General features: G+C 31.9%; 2 protein-coding genes across 3 annotated transcripts in view; both read left to right on the top strand.

Moving 5' to 3' along the window:
- Positions 1 to 7,153, top strand: part of LOC106768335 (THO complex subunit 6) — a 15,730-nt gene extending 8,577 nt beyond the window's left edge. For both annotated transcript variants that reach the window (XM_022783956.1, XM_014653428.2), the window contains 9 exons: positions 854 to 899; positions 1,322 to 1,382; positions 1,470 to 1,523; positions 1,635 to 1,715; positions 4,140 to 4,179; positions 4,331 to 4,443; positions 5,634 to 5,744; positions 6,556 to 6,672; positions 6,773 to 7,153. In XM_022783956.1, coding sequence (XP_022639677.1) covers positions 854 to 899; positions 1,322 to 1,382; positions 1,470 to 1,523; positions 1,635 to 1,715; positions 4,140 to 4,179; positions 4,331 to 4,443; positions 5,634 to 5,744; positions 6,556 to 6,672; positions 6,773 to 6,853 — 704 coding nt within the window. In that variant the 3' untranslated portion in view covers positions 6,854 to 7,153. The remainder of the gene's footprint in view (positions 1 to 853; positions 900 to 1,321; positions 1,383 to 1,469; positions 1,524 to 1,634; positions 1,716 to 4,139; positions 4,180 to 4,330; positions 4,444 to 5,633; positions 5,745 to 6,555; positions 6,673 to 6,772) is intronic.
- Positions 7,154 to 10,692: 3,539 nt separating this feature from the next.
- LOC106768812 (eukaryotic initiation factor 4A-15) lies at positions 10,693 to 13,428 on the top strand. Its single transcript, XM_014654151.2, has 5 exons — positions 10,693 to 10,860; positions 11,131 to 11,200; positions 11,340 to 11,446; positions 11,937 to 12,367; positions 12,516 to 13,428. Exons 2-5 carry the CDS (start codon positions 11,133 to 11,135, stop codon positions 13,149 to 13,151), a joined length of 1,242 nt encoding a protein of 413 aa, XP_014509637.1. The 5' UTR covers positions 10,693 to 10,860; positions 11,131 to 11,132; the 3' UTR covers positions 13,152 to 13,428.
- The last annotated feature ends 1,625 nt before the right edge of the window (positions 13,429 to 15,053 follow it).

The following is a 15,053-nucleotide window of genomic DNA, read 5'->3' as shown; positions in this document are numbered from 1 at the left end:
ATAAAACTGTTTCTCCCTTGTGAGAATTCATAAATTAGTTGTGATTATTGACTCTAATATAGTATCTAGATTACTTGATACCAAGAAACCTAACACATAGTGGCATAGGGGTATGGAGTGGCCCTGGCTGCTCTGATGTGAAGCAGTTTGGTGTAGTGGTAGTAGGTAGGACCAAATACCAAGTATACTAGTTTTATGCATTTATTTAAAAAAAAAAAAAATAAAAAACTCTCTTGTAATAGACATTAAGTCTTCTAAGGTAAGGGAGGCTATTTGGGGATTTCAATTTCCAAAAATGAAATCTACAGTATAATAGTGGAGAAAACGATAAAGACTTTGAATTAATTGATGATTCCTATGGAAGGAACTTGTATTTGACTTTTGTAGAAATTTAGTTGTATGTTTTGTTTAATACATGTTACTTTTAATGTGCAATTATGATTGTCATAATTCTTAAGTATCTTTGATGCTATCCCATTGGCATTTTTGGGCTCAGTTGGTACATACCGCCTTAAGGGATTTAAAACCATGATTTTCTAAGTGAGAAGCATTAGAGTGATTTATCTGATGCAGCAAGGGTTTTGACTTTGTTCCCAAACACAAGTAAATATAAGTAAATTATTGATCAGCTAAATTTCTCTGGTTGCCTAAAAGCCCACTTTGGCATTGTTCTTTTCCCTCTTCCATATATATATATATATGTGTGTGTGTGTGTGTGTGTGTGTGTGTGTGCCTAATTGTGTGTTTAATTTGATTGGGGAGTTTCAATCTGTTACTTCTTCGATATCACTTTTTGTACTATTGAATAATTATTTGTTATGTTTCTTATGTGTGTCATCCCTTAACATTCTAGGAAATGACACGAAGCCTGTACTTGATATGGTGAATCCTCAACACAAGTGAGTTTTTTGAGTATTGATGCATATTTCAGCTTTCTTTACAAGATGTTTTTTCTTGATTTCAGTGCTGTTTAGTTCATGTACTTTCTGTACGTTCTCTGAATATACTTATGCATTTGGGCTCCATGTTTGCCATCATTGTCTATTGCACTAAAAAAATATTTAATATTATTTGGAATGAATCTTGAATGTTTAAATTCTTATTTATCTCATTTGCTTTTACAATTGTTATTGTTAACTTTGTTGGTATTTATATCACTTGGAACCTGTTTGCAAAAAAAAAAAAAAGATTCTTCTCACTATCCGATCATGAGTAGAATTTTTATAGCTTATTATGCAGTATCAGGCTATCAGCAATTCCTTTGTGCCTCCTTTTTTGGTTGTCTAATTGTCCTCTATATGCCCACACTTTGTTTTTCTAGAGGTCCTTGGGGTGCGCTTTCACCTATTCCTGAGAATAACGCTCTTGCTGTTAATACTCAGGTTTGCAATTGGTTTTTACTGTTTGTTAGAATAATTTGCTTGTTATTTCACGATTCAATTTGTTCCTATTTTTTTGTTTAATTGTAGGAGGGATCAGTTTTTGCTGCATCTGGTGATTCTTGTGCATATTGTTGGGATGTGGTATGTATTCATGGAAGGTGAATATAATTCCTGCATAGGAAGTTTCTTGGATAGCTTGATCTATAATTATACTTGCGTTAATATTGCACTAACATGTGTTAATGTTTCTAGGAAACTGGCAAAGTGAAAATGGTATTCAAGGGGCACATGGAGTATTTGCATTGTATAGTTGCACGCAACTCGTCCAATCAGGTCTTGATTCTTGACCTCACTGTTTTTGGACTTGTGGGTAATTATTAAACAAGAAGAAATAAATCTAAAGGTTAAGGAAGAATGGAGGTTGGTCTTGTCTAGACATGGATATGAATTTTATTAAGTAACTCCTACATGACATGATATAGTAACAGCTATAGCTAAGATACATAACTTGTTAAACTATAGGAAATATAGAGTCACATTTAGCTGAACCCATGTATTCCCAATGCTTTATTTATATTGAGATGCTTAAATGACAATTAGATGGAAGGGGTTTGGTAGTACCAATGCCAGAATCCTTTGCTTGTAAACCATTGACAATGGTAATGAAGGAAAAATTGTCAGTTGCAATATAGTCAATGACCCAAGGTCCCAAGGAAGAAAATTGAGACATGTAATGTTATTAGTAAATTGACAAGTCTCACTCCATCTGAGAAAGTCCTCATATGTTGTCAAAGTTTTATGAGGCTAGTCAATTGTACCGATGACTTTTTTTTCTTTTTTTTAAATATGTTGTAAAATAATAAATAATAAAATAATAACGGGAGAGAAAATCTCAAATCAAATTGCCAAACGAAGTTAGATGGAGTTTCGATCACCATGGTTGTGTTTGGATGAAAGATGTGAGGACGACGATGGTGGCCGGAAGGTAAACATCGCCACGTGGTGACATGGGTGGAAAATGTGTGGATGGGAAAGAGGCATGTGCAGACACTTCATATACTGTCCTTGGTCGGTGTTTGGATGATCTTGAAGTTGATGTTGGACAAGTCTCATGATGTTGCGGAAGCAAATGGAGGTTGTCAAAAATCGTTAGAGATGCCACTGAGCAGTGACCAAGCGTGGAAAAAAGGTTTGAGAAAAGAAAACTCTTTACCTGAGACAATGGGTCCACCAACACAATTTTCAAGAGGCTTTGTGATACCTTGTTAAGCTACAAGAAACAGAGATGTTGAATTGGAACCTTGTATTCCTAAGACAACACGAGTTTTTTATTTAAATTGAGAAAACGAAATCAATAAAATACAGTAAATAAAGGTGATACGGTAACCTCTAATGGTATAGATATGATATGGGAATAAGTAAAAGAATATCCAATATTACATATATAATCTAGACATTCCTGTTTGAAAAAAAAAAATCTGATTATAAAAGAATTGTGCCTTATTTCTACAATTATAACATGACTGAAACATTAAGACTACAGTGTGCATTTGATGCTTTAGAGTTGACTATCTTAGTTTAAATCTTGTTCATGAACATTCAAGAAATAGAATGAAGCACACACCTCTTTATGTGCACTTAAGATAAAAATTACAGATACCATAGGAAGAGTAGTGGAGACGATGGTATTATTATAAAACAAAGAGTAGAGAGAATACATGGAGTTTATTATTTAAAATAAATTTATTTTCTTTTGTAGTTTAGTACTCTGCATGATGTTTTCTTTGTTAATGATAAAGGTATATGTTAATACATTTTGGAACATATAGTAGACATAGACTGAGCAATGGTTACATGTACCATATAAAAGCTGAACCATATACACAAGTGAGAAATGGATAACCGAGGCTGACAAAAAACCCTGAACGAAACCACCTTATGGAAACAGTTCTTCATGTTGTTTCCGAAGAAAGAAACATTTTATGCACACCCCTAGACAACACATAACTAAGTGTACTACGATGACAACAATAAGACCAACAGAAACATCCCTGTGTATCAAGCAGTCTTAACTTTTTTCCATCACATTTTTTGTAGGTTTATCAGGAGTGTGCACATTTGATGTTTTAAAGTTGACCTTTTTTTTCAAAAAAAAAAAAAAAGATTGTTCATGAGCATATAAGGAATTAATTGAGGTAGTCACCTGTTTGTTTACAATTAAGATTAAAACGACAGATGTACAGGGATAAGTAGTGATCCTGGTGGAGACAATGTTATTAATTTTAAAAAGGAAGAGTGAGAGATAACTTGAAGTTTTATTCTTTAATAAATTGGCTTACTTTTTTAATTTTTTCTCCGTATATCCTTAATAACGATAAAGGTATGTGTTAACACTTTTTTGAAATAGGAACATATGTAAGACATAAACAGGGCAATAATTTGATGTAACCATATAAAAGGGTATCGATGGGGAAATGTGATAAAGGAGAGATATATACCGTTTAAGCAACTATAAATCTTTTCTTCAAAAGTAATCTATAGTTTCTACAAAGAAATGTTAAAATGCTGCACTAAGTAATAGAATTTAAATGTTCCATTACTCTTCTGTCGCTAGAGAATATGTGGATTAGTATTTTAAATTCCTAACTGCAAAAGCATATTTTCTCTGTTGACATTTCTCTTTTTCTTAGTGATCATTTTACCTTCCCACATTATGCCTAGGTTTTTAACTGTTGCTTTTTTCTGATCTGTGTTCAGATCATAACAGGTTCGGAGGATGGGACAACACGAATTTGGGGTAACGTTTATTTTTCAGCTCAAGTTACTAAAGTTTAACAGACTGCGTGAAACAGATTACTTTTTTATGCAAATTCATTTGTTATTGAAATTTATTGATATAGATTTATTGGGTAGTTAAGTTTTTGTGGCTTATTTGCAATGTTTAATAGATTGCAAAAGTGGAAAGTGTACCCAAGTAATTGATCAAGTAAAACATTTGAAGTTGAAAGGATCTGCTTCGTGGGTTGGCTGTGTTGCTTTAGATGCAAGTGAGAGTTGGTTGGTAAGAGCATACCTCTTATTTTATACTTTCCTTGTCTTCCCTTCCCTACATATTAGTGGACTACTCATGCTAGTTTGATAAAAGAAATATGAATATTTAGGCAAAATGTTGATCGCTTTGGTAATTGTAGATTCATTGGATGTAATGTTATGAGTGGATGATTCCAGTTTAACCATTATTTCTCAGGGTTGAGAATAGTGCTATAAAGCTGTGCTGGAGTGCCCCTGCCATGACAGGGGTCTCTGTAAAGGCACAGTCCAGTGTTGTGGCTGTAGTGGCCTTTATAGTAGTTGGGATATCTCTGTAAACACCCTCTAAAAATATGTCATTTGAAGCTTTTCTCTTGCATATCACTTCTGACCATCTCCGGAAGTATGTGCGTGGCCAATTTTACAATTTTCTGACCTTCCTGTTGTTTGGGTAACTTCTGCCCTTTCCCCTTGTTTGCTGTTCTGCACTAGCTAAGGGTAGCAGAACAGTGGATGCATTTTAGTTTTTTCTGAAAAGCGAAGATGATTTACTTGATTGAAGTGGGGACTGAATAACCGATGGGAGAAAGGGGCTAAGATTTCTTGTGTCTAGAATCAGAGGTGGTACTGGGGCTGCACCCTAAATTGGTGCATTCTATTTTCTAAGTAGTCCTACAATTGGGAAAGGTGTTCTTTTGCTTCTACTATATAAATTGAATGATAGAAAAGATTTTATTGAATTGATTCAATAACAGTACATAAGCCTACATAAATAAATCCTAAATAATGATTACAAAAAGATCTCTAGAATTTTCCAATTGCTGACATGTAATGATAACAACATCCGTATTAAGTAGCCTATCAAAATATGTATGTATGTATGTATGTGAATATAAACAAATTACAATACCATTTATCCTACCTTTTGGGATCAGGCACTTTCTGGGATTTAAAACATTGTTATTTCTAAGAATGAATATATTTTCTCTCTTGGAAATTATAGGTGTTATATGAAAAAGCTATTTTTGTTAACAAGTTCTTTTATTTCATCAATTCAAATAACATGTTTCCAACCAGAATAGCCTCACATTTTAAGGTTTTCTTTTCTCCGTAGGCAAACTAATAGAACCAACAGATGCATGAGAAATATGTTATGTATGTTGTTCTTGAATAGTTGGTTGCTTTATAAATACTAAAGGGACCACCGTCAACTTTATTCAGGCTTGCAGTAGTGGACGAAATATATCACTTTGGAACCTGCCTGCTTCTGAATGTGTATCAAAAATTCCAACGCGTGCTACTGTACAGGACATGTTATTTGACAATAATCAAGTGAGTTGGTTATATCTCTATTTTCTCTTCACTTGTTTCAAACACGGTCATACTATATGATCATGGTAACCTCTAGAGCGACAGACAAGCTGTCAGTGTCATGCTCCAGAAAGTTGAAGGTGTTTTATATCATATACAAAAAATATTTGTACTCATCATCATTAGCCACAAAAAAAAGTCGTTTATGTACTGTATTGAGTTAGCTTCCCCCTTTAGCCTTTATTCTTCATTTTTTGTGTTCTTAATACCTTTATAGACTACTAATAATTCTTTAAATTTCAGAAAAATTTCATGTGAAGATATCTTGGATTTCTCGGGTTGATAAAAAACGACGTTATATACTTTAGATGCAGAAACTTTTCCCCACCCATCTTAATTTCTTCCGTTCTCCTTTTTCAAATGTTATTTTATTCAAAATTTCATTAGTAGTATTAACGTTGCAATCATATTTTATCTTAATGATAAGTATCTGATGACTGGTACGGTGATGCTATCAAAATTGATTTGGCTATTTGTAGTCTTCTAGCAGTGAGAATAGATGCTCTGGTGAAAATATAAAGTACGCGAAAGTGCCATAAATTTATAGTTCAGAGCCTGTGGTATATGTCCTTGTATTTTTATTTCTCAGCTCCTCCATTTTTCTGGGGCAAAATTTGCTGCATATTTTGCTCTTGCTCTTGTCAATTATAAGTATTGTAGTTACCCTTATCTGAATATTGATTAACTCATTTGTTGTTCTTATAATATCAGTAACTCTCATGAAAATTGTAGCTCTGCTAACTCTTGTTAATTGTTTGTATTTTACTTTCAGATTTTGACTGTTGGTACAGATCCTCTGCTCAATCGCTTTGACATGAATGGCACGATCCTTTCACAAATACAGTGTGCTCCTTCGTCATCTTTTTCTATCTCCTTACATCCTGCAGGGGTATGTTCTGTTTAAAAATCATTGCTATTTTGTTTAGTACCGGTTGTCCGCTCTCTACTTTATGTGATATATAGTTGCATTACTGCGAAACTCATTTCAGGTTATGGCAGTTGGAGGCTATGGTGGCCTTGTTGATGTTATCTCACAATTTGGCAGTCACATGTGCACATTTCATTGTTAAGCAAAGTTCTCAGGTAGTTTGAAAATTCTGATACCTCAGGATCAAGAACCCAATCAATTTCTAAGTCAGCGGTGACAAGCTTTGGGATTAAGATAGTTTTTGGCCTAACTTATTTATAATTTTCTTCTCCTTATAAGAAGAAACACTATATATAAAAGATAAAAAAAAAAAAAAAAAAGTAGTATATTTTTTAAAAGAAATCATGAAGTATTAAATAAGCTAATTGGTGGAGCTTCTCTGAAGTGTTTATTTATGGAGCTTCTTAAGTTGGATATCATAATCCTGTCTATCTATGTTTTATGCTTTCCTTTATTTGTTGCATATTTATATTTTTTGTAAACCTATAATTTACATTGGCAAATATCACTTAAATGATTTTTGATAATTTTAAAAATTAGCAGTTCTTAAATATGTGCTTTAAAACAATTTTATCTAAACCAAAGTAATTTTTGCTGACATTTTGTAATTTTTATTTTAGTTTTTATGTCCATTAATGTGCAATCTACAAACATAGTAAATATAACTATGGCTTATTGCAAATGTACCCCATTAATTTCCTTTTAATATGAAGTTTATGTTTAAAGTTACTTTTGTTGAAATACATACTCATACCACAAATTTTAATATTACATATTCACTATGTTAAATAGTTATCTCTATTTTTCAAACTACAATAATATGGTCTAAAGTACATTGTGGGTATAAATTTATGGAATATACTTTGGAAACCATAATTCAAATTATAATTGTCACTTTTAATTGATAAGTATGAATTTAAACGTATATTTGTATAATTAGATTATATTGATTTTATTATTGTTTTACAGTCACAAATAATGTTTTTTTTAGAATATAACCTCCACACCTAATGATTGTACCTGATATATAATAACTATTAAATTTAAAACTATATAATTTTAATTACAATACAAACATGTTTTCTTCAGTCGTATATTTTAATATAACTGAAAATAATTGTGTGCATCTATAACTTTAATTATTATTACAAATTTTATTGTTAATTATTTTAATAAATATTATAAATTTGATTAATTATTTAACTTTTTATTTATATTATTAAACTTCATTTAAATATTGTATTTACAGATTATACATAATTTTAAATTTTAAATTTAATTATGGAAATAAATTGTGTATTTGGATATAATAATAATAATTAAATAAGTTCTTAATAAATTAAAAACTGATAAATAAAAAAGGTTTAATAATTCGATAAATTTTATTTTTGAGTCAGAATTTCAAATAGAACTTTTATTTATTTGTTTTCTTAATTGAGTCCTTATGTTTGAAAATGCTAATAATAGTATTTTAAATGACGTGGTAAGTTGTAACTCTCAATGTGGATTTTTGTTTTTTTAAAATTAAAGAAATTGAGAAAAGTTAATTAAACTGAATTGTTTCTAAAATTTAAAGATTTTGTTTAAAAGTTTAAGGTTTGCTAAACATCCATCAATGGTGAAAGAGAAAGTTGATGCTTGTGGTTGGAGTTCACCCTCATATAATAATTTCGGGAACCTTGTCATCATGTCTTAACTTATACACACCACCACAACCATCAGTCATGACCATCATGCGCACGTAAGAGACTCCTAAATGCGAAACTCGGTTCGAGAATTGTCATTTTCTTTGTTCATCACCATTGCTCCTACTTGAATCCAAATCACAAGCCACCCAAAGTCAACAACCATGGTGAACCTAAGTTTCGCACATCCTCCATTGATGCATCAACACTAATACCTTCGCGCAACCTAAATCGCATCCCAGTTCAATCGTGCAACCTCCACGGTCGCCACAATAGAGATAGCGATCCAACCTGCAAAGAGAAATCAAAATCACATAACCAAAAACATTAACAACTCGTTCGAACAACATCGTTCAATTTCCTCCGTGAATGAATCCTTCAAACCTCTTTAACCGCAAGAGAGCCATGAGTAAGAGAACCTGACTTCTTCGTCCCAAATCTCTTCAAACATCAACCCTAGAATCGCGACCATCTTCCATGGCCATCATCTTCTCTTTTGCGAGTTTTCCAACTTGCAAGAAACTATATTCAATTGATTAAAAAAATTGTTGTATCAGGATGAACCCCTATTACGAAGGAACTCTAATATGAAGGTGTAATTAAAATTTTCCCAGTTTTTTAATTAAAAAAAATATAAATTTATACGTCACAATTATCTTAATATCATTAAACCATGTCACATCATTAATAAAACATAATCAATATGTCACGTACACATCACTCAAACAGTATTTATCCAATTTAACCGTTTGACTCTATTTGTTTTAATTTTTAAAAAATAAAGACTTAATTGAAAAAACAAATAAAGGTTAAATTTGAAATTCTCATGCAAAAATAAGACCTATCGAATCATTAAACTAATAAAAAAATAATCGAGCCGTGAATACGAGAATATATTATTAGCTTTCTTAACAAATCTTGTGAAAAAAATAAATAAATAAACTCACAACTTGATAAACATATCTGTTATAAAAAAAATTGTTATTTCATACTAACTTTTGTAAGCTTTTATTGAATTAATGATGAAACTCTTATTTTGTTTTTCTTGAGAGTAAGACTTTTAGAATGATATTTTTCTTTATGTTTCGGTATGTATGATGGAGAATCACACCTTCATAATTTAATTATGTCTTCTGTATTAATTCAATCTCTTATTTTCTTCTCATTCTTTATTTATGTCTAATTTTTTCCCCAATGATTCAAGCCAGAATAAATACGAGTTAAAGACATTCAAGTATTAAATGTTCTATAAATGTTTCATAATTACGGATCAAATAAAGTATTAAATGTTCTACAAGTATTTCATAATTACGTATCAAATAAATGTAATTACCTATCTCATTACTTTATATCTATATTTATATATTTAAGTAAATAGTTAATTAGAATTGATCCAATTACGGTTAAATATCTCTTAAATATCTATATATATATATTTCATATAAATTTTATATTTAAAATATTCAACTTATCAATAAGCAAAGTAATAATATATATATATATATATATATATATATATATAATATATAATAATAATAATAATAATAATAATGTGTAATGAGAGATAATGTTTGTCTTCTTGAAAAAGATTTTATTGTCGGACTCAATTTCAACCAACTTTTTTTTCTGTATTTTTCTTTTTCTCATATTTTAAAACTTGGTGTTGAAATTTTGCGAATATATAAAAAAAAATTATAAATTTTAAATTAAAATTAAAAAATATAAAATATAATATAAATTAAATTGAATATAAATATAAATTTAATTTTAATTAAATTAAATTTAATAAAATATAAATTAAACATTTATTTTTATTTTTTAAATAACAAATATTTGCAACAAATACTTACATGTATAATAGTATAATTATGTTCGTATTCAATATATTAATGAGCCAACATTAAAATATTTACTATCAGTATATAATAAATACTTAAAATATAATTATTCATCGTCAATTTTATCTTTGTATTGTCTTCCTTATTCTTGACTTAATATTTCCCAAACAGTAAAAAGATTAATTTTCATACTGTGAAATCCCAACTCAATGTATCTTCTTACGTGCATATATATTAGCAGTGTAAAGTTGACTTTATGAAACTAAAAAGTAAACTTTGCAATGACAGCTGTCAACAAAAAGCAATAAATATTATGGGCTTGTAAATGATGCATGCATGCGTATATTTTTGGGCCGAGCCCAAAGAAAATAGAAGAAGAAATGTTGCGACGTGAGGGCAAAATAGGAAGCAGAAAAAAGAGTAGAGCAGGGATGATCTAGGAACCCTGGTTTTATTTGTCACTTCACACAAACCCACTCTCACTTACTTCATTCTCTGTCCTGGCCACCTTCTGTTATCTTTTTCTCGACTCCGCGGCGTAGATCCGAGGAGTTCGGGAAACCCTAACTCTACTCTCTTCACAACACACAAAGTTCCTTTTCTCTCTCCATCATCTCCACACTAAGGTCTCTCTCTTCCTTTTCCCTGTTTCTCTGTCACAACACAATATTTTTCTTGTTTATTTCTCCATCTTCTTCTTTTATTTCATTATTAATTATTATTAATCTGGGTCATGCTCGTTGCTATTCCAAAGTTTTATGTTTGATTCTGTGGTTTCGGAATTAGGAGGCCCAATTTTATTCTCTCTGGGGATTCTATTATACTCAACCATTCGCCGTTTTTATGGGTTCCGATTTTGATAATAAAGGGTGTGGCCATAACGTTTTTTTTTGCAGTCATGGCTGGACTTGCGCCTGAGGGGTCACAGTTCGATGCGAACAAATATGACTCCAAAATGAATGACTTGTACGATTTTTACTTTCTCTTATTCGGCTGCAATCTGATTTTGTTGACGATTTTAATTACTGTTTTTTTATCTTGTTTTGTGTTGGATTCGAGTGCCGTAAGATTTTAATGTTCTAGTTGTTTTTTCTTCTTCTTTCAGGCTATCTTCTGATGGACAGGATTTCTTCACATCCTATGATGAGGTTTATGAGAGTTTTGATGCTATGGGACTGCAGGAGAATCTTCTGAGAGGCATTTACGCATATGGTAATTTAATATATTTTTCTGTTTTATCCTTTCCCATTCCTACTTTCAACCCTAAAAGAAATGTTCTTCCTAGTGATTGTCACTGGTTTGTCTTTGTTTATTTTGAGAAGCCACTAATTTTGTACTTGAACTATATTACATTCTCTCTCCGTAGTCCCTAGAGTAATAAAATTATTTAAGTAATCCTTGAAATATTGGCATCTACCTGTTTAGTCCCTAATCTGATGCATGTCTGCAAAGTTCAGTGACTAGTTTAAATGATTTTTTTTTTTATATTTAAGGGACTACTTAATACTTATCAGTATTTTAAGGATCAAATTGGTAGCTAGGTCAATTGTTCAAAACATATGGTATCACCATAACATTAGACACTGAGTCTGTCTTACACATTTGTATTATTTTATTAAACCATGATTTTTTGGTTGACCTGCTATTGTTTCTGCTTTAGTAGTATGTTGCAATCCTTAATCAAGTATGATTTGTGTTTTAGGTTTCGAAAAGCCATCAGCCATTCAGCAAAGGGGTATAGTTCCCTTCTGCAAGGGACTTGATGTTATTCAACAGGCTCAGTCTGGAACTGGGAAGACAGCCACTTTCTGCTCCGGTATTCTGGAGCAACTTGACTATAGCTTGACGCAATGCCAGGCCTTGGTTTTAGCACCAACTCGTGAGCTTGCTCAGCAGATTGAAAAGGTTATGCGGGCACTTGGAGATTATCTTGGTGTTAAGGTTCATGCCTGTGTGGGAGGTACCAGTGTCCGTGAAGACCAACGCATTTTATCTAGCGGTGTTCATGTCGTGGTTGGTACCCCTGGCCGTGTGTTTGATATGCTTCGTAGGCAATCACTCCAACCAGATCACATCAAGATGTTTGTATTGGATGAGGCTGATGAGATGCTTTCCCGAGGTTTTAAGGATCAGGTGCTTTCCATTCTCTATTCATGCTTTGCCTTTTCTCTATGCTAATATTTATGTTGTTTTTTGAGTAGTACTCCTACACTTGTTTATCTGTAGTAATAAAAGAATTTATTTGTGTAAATGTTCTAACCTTTTGTTTTATCATTATCAGATATATGATATATTCCAGCTGCTGCCGTCTAAGATTCAAGTGGGAGTTTTCTCAGCCACAATGCCTCCTGAGGCCCTTGAGATTACGAGGAAGTTCATGAACAAACCTGTGAGGATCCTTGTAAAGCGTGATGAGCTCACCTTGGAGGGTATAAAGCAGTTTTATGTCAATGTTGAGAAAGAGGAATGGAAGCTGGACACCCTCTGTGATCTTTATGAGACGTTAGCAATCACCCAGAGTGTCATTTTTGTGAACACCAGAAGGAAAGTTGATTGGTTGACTGACAAAATGAGAAGCCGTGACCACACTGTTTCAGCAACCCATGGAGACATGGACCAGAATACCAGGGACATTATTATGCGTGAATTCCGATCTGGTTCTTCCCGTGTCTTGATTACTACTGATCTTTTGGCCCGTGGTATCGATGTCCAACAAGTGTCTCTAGTTATAAATTACGACCTCCCTACACAGCCTGAGAACTATCTGCATCGTATTGGTCGTAGTGGAAGGTTTGGCAGGAAGGGTGTGGCTATCAACTTTGTCACAAAGGATGACGATAAAATGCTGTTTGACATCCAGAAGTTTTATAACGTGATTGTTGAGGAGCTGCCTTCAAATGTTGCTGAGCTCCTTTAATCAGATTTTGTCCTCCATGGTATTTAGATGAAATTAGTTTGCGTTTGGAAAATGTTATGTAATGTTTCTCTACCCCCTCCCCTCCCAACTCCTTTCGTGGCACTTTTTCTCTGAAACTCTGTTTAATAGGCTTAGTTTTTAATTTATGACTTGCTTTGTGGAAACCCATTATTGGCCCAATTGGTGTATTGGATGTCTTTGCACATTTTTCTAGGCAACTTTTCTGTGTTTTAGTTTTTACTAAATTTTAGAATTGCATGATGTTATTTTCTTTTCAGATTATGTTTTGATCTTCCATTTTGAACGAAATGGGTGAAATGGAATTGAAAAATTAATTAATGTGTTGTATTTTTCACCGTAAAGGGTTTATTATTATAACCTTTGGTTGAGGGAGGTAGGGGAGATAAATGGGGAGAAAAAAGTGGTTTCAGAAGAGAAGTGTGGGAATTTGACATTGCTTGTCAGTGACGGAAATAAACAAAATAACGAAGAAATGGAATGAGTTTCTTTGTGACCCTCGTTCCCTTTCCAGGTTGCTAAAATGTTGTTATTATCAAGTCCGATTAAATGATATGTATCTTTATCTATATTTTTTTTTTCCTTTTGTTTATTTAAATAGGATTTTGAAGAAGCGTTTTATTTCATTAGTTTGCAACCTAGTATGATAGTATTAACTTGCACGTCTCTTGTTATTTCACGGATATTAAACTAGCTATCTTTTCTCGCCTGCCTATTCATATATACAATTTATTTGAAAACAAAATTATATAAGCTACCTAAAAGCTTAGGTAAGTGAATGAACTCTCTCCTATTTATCATACAAGTCACGTTGTTGACACTTTATAGCAAGGATAACGATGATACTTGGTTCAATTGTAGGTGTATTAAACTTAGCTTGAAAGGAGTTGGAAATCTTAATGGCAAGGATTGCAAAGAGACTTGGTTGAATTGTAAGCGTAGCTAGTTCAAATTTGACCAAAGAAAGCAAGATTATTTTCTTATGCAACTAAACCACTTGGTTGTGTTCTAACTTGAGTGGCAGTTGGTGTTCTAGAAGACTAGGATTCCGAGTTGCATGAAATTCTCCATAATCCTTTTACATGCTTCCCTAATGGAACTTTTGAAGACTTTGGATCCTCCATTAATGGATCCTCTTTAGTATTTTTATTTTGTCTTTTGAAAAACGAATAGTTATTTCTCTTCCCGAACCTCAACAACAATAGTGTCACCCTGTTTTATAATGAGTAGATAGGTAAGAGAAATTAACTTCATAACAATTATTTACAAGTTGTGTAAAGTTCTTTGTTCTTGCAGATAGTTGAAGTTGGAGAATTATTGTGTTATGATAAGTTTGTGTCATTGATTTAATAGATTATGTAGTTAGTGATTATCCTGGTTTAGATGGATCTATTATTATTACTTTTTTTAATTATAGAAAAAACTAATATTAAGACCAACCTCAGACTTAGGGTAAGTTTTGTTTTATTTCCTTCCTGCATATCTTTTCATCCAATTAAAGGAGAGACCTTTTGATAAATCCGTGTGATTACCAAGTGTAAATCTCCTTAGTATTGCTACTACATTTCATTTTATGTTTGAAGAGAATATTAAAGATGTATCATAATTAAATTTTGCATAACATATATGTAAATAAAGTAAAGATGATTCTTTTTCACTTAAATAACACGTGAGTCCAAACTTATTTAAATAATATACTGTGTTAAATATTTTGGAAAATCGAAGTCTAAACTATAATTAAAAAATAATTGAAAAATAAATATGAACTTATTTTTTTTCTTTTTCATTTAAAAAATATAAGAGATTTTGAAACAAGTTATATACAAATAATACTTAATATATTATATTTTATTTAATATCTTAAAAGTTGTAGGAAAAAACCTG

This window comes from Vigna radiata, chromosome 7, assembly GCF_000741045.1.
Source record: "Vigna radiata var. radiata cultivar VC1973A chromosome 7, Vradiata_ver6, whole genome shotgun sequence".
Taxonomy (NCBI): Eukaryota; Viridiplantae; Streptophyta; class Magnoliopsida; order Fabales; family Fabaceae; genus Vigna; species Vigna radiata.
The sequence above is the reverse complement of the archived record's forward strand: the minus strand, read 5'-3'. Positions and strand labels throughout refer to the sequence as shown.